At 39.0% G+C, this 9,508-nt stretch overlaps 1 protein-coding gene across 1 annotated transcript in view; it reads left to right on the top strand.

Annotated features, from left to right (window-relative positions):
- The window catches only part of calcrl2 (calcitonin receptor-like 2), a 26,432-nt gene continuing 16,924 nt past the window's right edge, over window positions 1-9,508 (top strand). Inside the window, exon 1 of the mRNA XM_035656133.1 lies at window positions 1-140. Coding sequence (XP_035512026.1) covers window positions 85-140 — 56 coding nt within the window. The 5' untranslated portion in view covers window positions 1-84. The remainder of the gene's footprint in view (window positions 141-9,508) is intronic.

The following is a 9,508-nucleotide window of genomic DNA, read 5'->3' as shown; positions in this document are numbered from 1 at the left end:
TGACTGCTGTAGCCGAGAGCCCGAGGTTGGTCAGTGTTGACAGAAGAGCAGCATGAGACCCTTCTCTGCTCGGATCATGCAAGCATGGGGATATTTGGAGAACAGTTTGGAGACAGTTTGACAGCTCACCCGAAGAAAAGGTAAGCACAAAGTCTTTGTTTTCCACTCAAGAGCCTGTCTGTCAGATACTTGGAACAGCACAGGCGTCATAATTTGCAATGTTTTTTATGAGGCTTGACTGAATGTGGTCATGTGGAATGTGTCCATACAACTCAGGATGTAATGCAGTTTTACCCTCTGGAAAAATAACTACAGCAATGCACCAGTCACTATAATAATGATACTAATTCTAATACCAATACTCCTATAAAACAACTTTATATCACAAGAAAAGTTAAGAGACATTAGGAGCATTACAGGGATTGTAAAGTGTAAGTACAGGACAAAGTTCAACAGAACATAAGATGTCTATAAATTCACAGCTGACCAAAGATAGAATGTAAGCTCCCATAGGAAGACTATAGGACTGTGTGTATGATCACAAAACCATAATAAGGTCACTTTAAGTACCACAGACACACTAAAAGTTCTTACAGCAATATTAATGGAATGTAACTATGTTTTTTTTTTCTGTACAGGGTTGTAAAGTATATCATTGAGGATGAATGCAGGTTGAGGGAAGGTCACACCCTGAGCTGGCTTGTTGCCTGCTTCTACAGTTGCAATTCTAAGTACCATATGAATAGAATTATAAATAGAATAGAGTTGAATAGAGTGTCGCTGTGATTTCCCCCACTAATATAAAACACAACAGATGGCTGATGAGTCCTTGGTCAACATATGGGAACGTCACAGTACGTCAACACAGAGATAAAAGTGAATGGCATGTGACAGTAAAGATAGGAAATATTGCAGTGCTTTAGTCATTTACAATGACAAGCTGATAGTGTTTCATGTCATCAGCAGAGTTCCGAGACTCAATCAAGCTGTACATACTAGTATGAAACCTAAATATTAATGACTTGAAGTTTCTGCTTTCAATGAAACCACTCAGAATTATCAATCCAAAACAAGCTAAAACATATATCCCTTACAGACTTATGGTGAACTAACAAAACTATGCACATAAAAAAATGGAGCTGGATTCCATTTGAGATTCAGTCCACATCAAAAGCGGCAGCATGGAGTTAAACAATGGAGGGTACATGGAGGTGTATACACAAGGCACCCTTGAACCTGTTCCCAGCAGGCTTTGTTTTCTCTATGAATTTGCATGTCTCCTAAGTGATTTTCATTCACTTTTACATACAAGTTAGGAATCACCAGCAAACCCAACAGATTTACAGGAGTTGCTCCTGTAAGTTCATACCACTTGCTGGGCTTGATCCATCCAGAAAAGGAAACCTATATTCTGTTCATATGCATTCTTATTATTAAGTACTCACTGATGTTATTCTAATGCCACCCCCAGCCCATGCAAAATTTGCAAGGCAGCTTTTATTTCGCCAGCAGATGCTATTTCCATGTTTGCTTTGTGTGTTTATATCTTCAATTGGCTCAATTTCAGTGTCTTCAGGAATACCCTTTAGTGTTGCCAAGTTGTAATCCTCACACCCAAGAAACCGATCTCAGACCAGGCCCTTACTTGACTTCAGAATACCTCAGAATGATTCTTGGACTCTACAGTCTGACTGTAGGTCCGCCCGTGGGAAACTATCACCCCCACCCCACCAGTGTCCCAGCATGTCTTTGACTGGAACAGGCTGCTCTTGCCAGGCAGCTATCAGTGTATTAATAGGTGCTTTGGCTGCCACTTTGGTCCCAACCCCCATCCTGCTCTCCCCATTTCAAACCACATACAAACCACCAAAGCCTTGGCCATTAGTTTGAACAAAAGCAACTCCCCTTCATTTTATGCTATATAGCTATAACAATTGTTACTAAGGTAACTAATTGCACTTGTTGCTACTGTAAGGGATTCAAGCTGCTTATCAACCATCTTATTGATGAAAAATGTTGAATGGCATCCCATTTTTTTTACAGTGAGGAAACACTTAAAACAGTGACAAGTCAAGAAAACAAAATAAAGACAGAAAAAGGCATAGCTTGCTTATTCTCAGGAGGAAACTATGGAAAGATAAAATAAGAAATGGACGGAAAAAGGAATCAGAGTAGATGCGTTGGTGGTGAACGTGGTGTCAGGCTGACCAGATCTGAGAACTGTGTCAGGGCGTGCTGGCTCCCACACTGATTGATACGTGGGGGAGAGTGCTAAGGCTGGCATTGGTGCTGATCGTCTTCTCTCTCAACATAGCCTATGGGCATTGGCTGACTGGTGGGAAAGCTTATGTTTGGTTGGGTAGTTCATATCATGGTTTGACCGTCGTGTTTAGGGAGCAATGATTCTATTATCTGCTCTGCTCTGTCTATTTGTTTTTATAGCCCCAGGGACAAAAAAACAAATAAAAAATCAAAAGACATCGCATGGCATAGGTCCAAGCTAGAGGAGCTATTTTTGGGTCCAGCTATGGGAAAATAACCAAGTTTGAATCATTCATACACGGACAGCTCAGTTGCTGTAAATCCCGGTGGTGTGGTGTGCTGGCTCTCATAAGTGATTTACAGGATCAGACAGTCTTAAGAGCCCCCTTTCTACATAACTTAACTTAACGCTGGACTTTAACACTGGGGACAGAAGATGTGCTCTCGTTCAGAGTGGAAAACAGGTACAGAGCCCCAGAACCGTATGAGATTTTTCTTTTTTGCAGATCAACTCATGTTCCAGACATGTGCGTCTCTTTAATGCTTTCCGGGGGATTGCATTTGTTGTTTAAAGGCACAGTGCATCCCGTCTTATCCAGTCACCCCCTGCCTGCAGAATCAGAATCAGAATCAGAAATACTTTAATAATCCCAGGGGGAAATTATTTAATTTAATTTATTTATGTTGACAACAGGTTCAAGGGTCCTGTCTGACCTGTAATTGAACCTCCTTGTGGCCATTGCATAACAGGATCTGTGTTATGTTGGTTTTTGGCTCACTGTGCTACATACTTGGTTAGCAGAAAAAAAAATTTAGGTGTTGCATTTCAATGTGTTTAATCAATTACAAATGTGTCTAATGTTTGTGGTACTTTTAAACCACTTTGAGCTAATTGTTTTGGTTTAACAGCACCTTTAATGTATGTGTGAGTCTCATAGTTCTTATTCCAGCAGCAGCAGGCAGATTGATGTCAGCAAAAATCGAGCTATACAAGCTAAAAACCTAATTATTGAACATCTACTCATCAGGTGGCCAGATATACATCTCCAAATTAATACTAATGTAAAAAAAAAAAAAAAAAACGGTTTGCTCAAGGTCTCAGTATTGTTATAGCAAGTGCTTGTCTGCATCTGATGCCACGTTCCTGATGTAGGGGGCCGCATCCAACAATTGTTGTAATTTTACAACACAGACAATCGCACATGTTTTCTTTACACATCTACTGGCCAGTTGTGGAGGACAATGAGGCCTGTGTGATGTTATACTGTGTTGACATAAATTATATGAATGTTCAGTCTCCTTGCTGGTTGTTCTGACGCGCTCAGAATCATTACCATCCGTATTTAACAGGCGGCTGTTAAAATATATATATTTAAATAATCAAATTAATATCACAACATTCAATATTGCTACTACTACTACTTGACTGGGAACATCTTTAGTCGGGGACAGCCCTAGTGACAACCAAACAGCTTCAAGCTTACTCTATCCGGATGCCTATAAACTTATCTCTCATAGCAGGAAAATGACCTCCAGGCTACTGTTCAGCACCAGCAGAGGTTGCAAGTGGTTTCTGTCTGGTATCCTTTGTGTGCCGTCACAACAGCGCTACTGCTTATTTTTCTTGCGATGAAAGCCATGAGAGATAAGGGAGGCTGTCTTTGACAGCGCTTTGTGTCCAAGCATGTTATTTTTGTTAATGCTGGACATCTGGTTTACAGGGGCACCTAAATGTAATGGAGCCATTAATGCCTGTGCTTTTGCTTCTATCACGAATCAAAGTGCCTGTTTGAAGAAATGTCTATTATACAGTGTTTATTCTTCATCTGTAATCATAGTTTTGAAATCCCACTAAGTGGAATGCCGCTGTCATTAATACACCTGTAAGTTCACTGCTATCAAAATGGCTACTGTGCAAACGGTCCATTATGACGGCATTAGTTGTTATTCATGCTGATAAAATTTTATGAATTTAGAATGAGAATAGATGTTTACAAATGTGTGCTTATTTGGTTTGATGTTGACATCTTCTGGGCGTTTTTGGAGGTTTCAGTGTCATTGAAAGTTATATTTTGGTTATCTCATTGCACACAGTCAGCAGCATTACCTTCAGATTAGAACTGCAATTATTATTTGATTAATCAATTGGTAATTGAGAAAAAAAATTATTGAATTAAGCTATTTTTTTCAGGCAAACGTCTTCAAATGAACTGGGCTTGTTTTATTACTATGATGACGACGATAGTAATGTGAGCTTCTTTGGGTTTTGTGCTTTTAGTCAAGGAAACCGAGATGTTTGGAGATGTCACCATGGGAACTTGTAATGGTAATTTTTCTCAATTTGTTGACATTTCATAGACCAAACGCTCAATTGATTGATTGAGATTTGATTTGAATTTGAATTTGTTGCAGCCCTACTTTGGATATAATATTTCTGACTTAATTCTGTAATAATAGACTTTGAAAAGTGTGGAAGTTTATCAGAGACTTAAAAGTCTATAAGGGTGTTAGCTGTGTCCCTTCCATGTCCCTTTGTGTATGTGTAACAATGGCTTATTTTTAACCTGTGGGGCTTTTTAGAAGTGGAGAGGGGAGAGAAGGGAGGAAGTGGTAGCAGGATGACAGAGGAAGATAATCGCATCCTCCTCAACCTTCATCCTTCCTCTGCCTTCCCTCACATACAGACATACGTACACACACACACACTCTTGGGGTTTGTGTTGCTTCCATGCGGTTCTCTGGATCCCCCGCTGGAATATAAAAATGATAATAATGTGTGAACAGATGCACACAGACATTTCCGTGGTCCCTGGAGAGCTACAAGATGGAGCTCTGACAGTTTGACCTATAAGAAAGTGAACTACAGCAGCTTATTACAGGGAACTTGTAGAACTTGTAGAGTTCAGTGTCAGTGCTGAATCTTAGAGTAACTCTGACTGAACTAGATGGGTATCACGGAGCAGACGAGAAAACACGAGAAAAGTATAGCCAGCACTGCAGTCCAATTTTGGAGGTTGGGAACACTGCCCTGAACTGTATTGAATGTAGATAAAGCAGCTCCAACTGTAACATGCTACACACACATTGTTGCACCAGTATTATTAATCTAATAATGTCATATATAATACCATATCTGACAAAGGGGCCATTTTTTTGATACTTTAAGTCACTTTTGGTGATAATAATATATTTTGAATGCAGGACTTTTACTTGTAATAGAGTATTTTTACGTTGTTGTATTGGTACTTGGTCAGTGAAGGATGTGAACTTATAGTCTTATATACTTATTCCATCACTCATAGTCTACATTGTAGTTTTTAGAGCTTAGTAGATAGAATAGTTGACACAGAAAAATAAGTTTGATAATAATAATTTGACTCAATTTTTCAAGGTGAAATACAAACAATTCTGGGAAATGGGAAATACAAACAATTCTGTTTCTACTGTAGCTTCCCAAATATAAGTACTTGTTTCTTCGATAGTAAAATGAACATCTTTGGGTTTTGAACTGCATCCCCTCGGAAATAATATCAGCAGATTCATTGATAGTGAAAGTAATCATTAGTTGCAGCCCTAGTTGGGTCTGCAGAGGGTCGAAATTTATTTTTGCTCGCAGCAATAGCTGTTTACCATATTATAATAACTGCCAAAGGTTAAAATTGACCAATCCTTTCACAGCATCACCACGAGCAGTTTCAAGGAGACTAAGCTTGGCATGTTAATGAAGGTTAAGCCCACTCATTCTTGGTCAGCTCTGGAGTAATTGGCTATGTATTTTTGCTCCCTCTGGGTCTCCCTGGTGTTGTGTTTCTGGTATTTTATCTTATCTCTGTCAAACACTTCCGTCTGCAGCACAACACTCTGTGATTGTTCCTTTTAGTGCTATTTGTTTTAGTTATCTTGAACAAAAAACATTTAATTATAAAATTATATCTTTTCTTTGTTGACAGCAGCAGAAGAATTCTATTTAGCTATTTTCTCTTACGGCTGTTATTTTATGCTACACAGTTTGTTTTCATTTCAGCTTTTATTCCAGGCTTTTTGTTCTGTTTTCCCTTAAGCATATCTGTGTGTCTGGATTTTCCCAAATTAAGTGCAATACTTCCCAAAAGAAATTGCTTCCAAATACTTTATGAAGGCAATTTTACATTTCCCTATGCCTTATATCAAAGTCCTTCCACCCTGCAAAAATGGAGGCCTGGAAACACCGCTCATACCGTACCGCGAGCAGTAATAGACCCTCTAGGGTCGGGACAAAATCCTGTTTTAGGTCACAGCAGCATCTGCAGTCATTTCACTGGGTGTATTGGCCATTAAAACTAAATCTGATGTAGCAGTACAACAGTATTTGGATTTCCCATCATTCCATCTGATGACCAATGACCCCATGAGAGTAGTATGACCCTCACAGTGAGGTTTAAAGATGCGGGGTGCTTCTATAAAAGAACTGGGATCAGGAAGACCAGGATTCAAAGATGACATAAAAGTACATTAATGGTTCTCAAATAGAAAATTCAATCTAAAATGTCCTGTGGGTTTTTTTTCCACTCTGGTGGTTACTGACCAAGCATAAGGTTGGGGTTTGCTAAAAAAAAGTTTCAATGATCTAAAACAGCTTTTTGGCATGCTGTGATGACTCTTTGACTAGAAGGTCTTGTTCTCCAGTTAAAATAATTACTACTTTCCCCATGTACACACACACGCATATCCGACTTCTGAATGGAAAATTACCATTTCTTGGATGTTGTCCAAAGGCATTCTGGGAAATGTTGGACGTCACTAATTGATTTAGAGGGAAAAAGCAGGTTGAGAAAAAGTGGATGTACAAAAAATTTAAGCAGTTCATCAGTAAATAACGCAAATTGATAAAATATTGCAGCGGTGATATTTAAACATTGGAATGAAATGACAGTGTCAGACTACATCTGCCTCAGGATGAGTCACTGAGAAGTGCAGTTTGTATTTTATCAGATAAAATATATGTTCTTATGTTATGGCCAGAAATACACACTGGATGTGTATGTTCTACCCCCCAGCAAGAACACATTGCACTAGTGCTGCACTATATGGTAAAAACATCATATTGCGAATATTATGACAATTGCGATTGCGAAATGTATCACGATTAGTGTGGGAATAATCATTTGTGCATCAATATTAGTTTCCACTGAAGAAAAATATTAAACACGATGAAGTGATTTTTTTTCCTTTGCGGTCTGTGCTGCGCAAACATGTTTATTATTTTTTGCTTAATTGTGCAGCCCTCCATTGTGCTGAGAAAGGGGAAATTATTGGAGCCAGTCTCTCTTTATATTGAACCTCTGGCTTATCATCGAATCCTTTTGTTTTTAGCAGGAAAAAAAAGTTCTGTGACTCTAAGCCCTGCCACGATACTGCTGACACTGACTTGTCCTATGATCATAAGGCATCATATGAGCTTTTGGCTCAGGAGATGTGTGTTTGATTTCCTCAGTTGAGGTTTGTCTCCTTTGGAATGCTTCTAAATATAAAGCACAGGACCCCAAGGCCACAAGCACAAGCCTTTATATTCTTTGTTTCTGGGGTGCATGTCCCTCTTTGATCCAATCAAACCATTCGAGATGCACTGATAAAGGGCGCACATAATATGAAGCCTCCCTCCTCTTTCCATTAAATACACTGTTCATTTTGGCAGATTTTGCACATCTTTGCTTTAAACCCTTGTGAAGTAGCAGTGTGTATTCATCCAAAACTAACTGGACAGTTTCATCATTGCGATTTTTGTGTGTATGTTGCTAGGTGTGGGATTTCTGCATACAAAAGATACATTGATCAGAAACATCACCTACCTTGAGCACCATGGTTGCCAAGAGACACTAATTCTGCAGCTCTTTCAGCCCCTTCTCATACCTCAGCAGCTGGTTTCAGCAGTAGCTTTAACAGCAGATTGTATTACACATATGACTGGCATTACAAGGTCTGATTTGGGCTTTTGAAGGCCGATACTCGTTAGTATTTACCTAATTAAAGCCGCCAATAGTTTATGGCTTTCTCTGTATTATTTTATTATGAGTTTAAGTTTCCTACACATGGTGTACTCGTGGCTCAGTGTTGTTTCTACAGCTGTTACCAGACAAGCAAAGCATGCATTCCAGTTTGACAATGAAAGCTCTCAGACCATCTAAACATCACACTGGAGAAAGAAATCAGGACTCCTTTAAAGGAATACACTGAGCTTTATCTGGAGATTTATCAACTAACATAGACACCAACAATTAACCCATGATTTACTTGTAGGTCATCGGCTGTGGTGCTACTTAGAGTATTTGTTGGGGACTATTTTCAGTATTTATGCCTGCAAGATGGTGTATGTTAGATTGAATTATAATAAACTACAGTGGCCATGTTCATTGTAATGAAGTAGATGTCACCCAGTGCAACTTGTGGCTCACTGAAGTGTTTTTAATCTTTTTGGACAACAATGGAGCTCTATGGCTGTCTATATGCCCTCATTACTCTCCTGTTAAGCTGATCAACAGGATATGAAATGAAATGAAAGCCAAAGGGGCTGGGGACAGTTAGACACACACACACACACACACAGACAGAGCGACTGATAAATGTTGGCAGCAGTGTAGGAGAGAGAAAACAGAGGCAGGTTGAGAATGTAATTAGAGGAAAGCAAGAGACATCGAAAGGGTGGTAGGGCTGATGTGTGTGTGTGTGTTTATTTGACCTGAGTTTAAACTCCTCTTTCCCTCATATCCCCCCCTACAGGAGAGAATGCCTGGACACAAAATACATAGTTTAACCAGAGAATGATGAAAACACGGACACGCATCTCAGCATAGCTCAGCGTGGACAAGAAAAAGGGGAGTTTAGACACTGATCAAACACACACTTCAGTCATAACCGATAATTACCTGATTCTCGTGGACGATACCAATAAGATAACCGATCATTTAAAATTTTTGTATTTTAACAAGAAGTTCATAACCTGTAGTTCTAACACCCTTGATGGCTAAGATGTGGTGAGAAAAAATGGATGATTTAAAAATTCCGTAGCTCTGACCTAACTTAATCTAATCTGACATCTCAGTTCTGACTCTTCTAATGTTCATCAAGTACAGTAAAAGTATTTAAAAAAAACTTTTCATAAAGCATAAAGCCTATAAATCAATTATTTTGCATAAGAATTGAAAAGAAGTTATTATTGTGGACCGATAATATATTGGCTGTAATTCAAAATAATATAAATTTCCCATTA

The sequence above is a fragment of the Morone saxatilis genome, unplaced genomic scaffold, assembly GCF_004916995.1.
Source record: "Morone saxatilis isolate NCDOM2014 unplaced genomic scaffold, NCSU_SB_2.0 Contig15, whole genome shotgun sequence".
Classification (NCBI taxonomy): domain Eukaryota; kingdom Metazoa; phylum Chordata; class Actinopteri; family Moronidae; genus Morone; species Morone saxatilis.
Note: the sequence above shows the minus strand (reverse complement) of the source record. Positions and strands in the feature narration are given on the sequence as shown.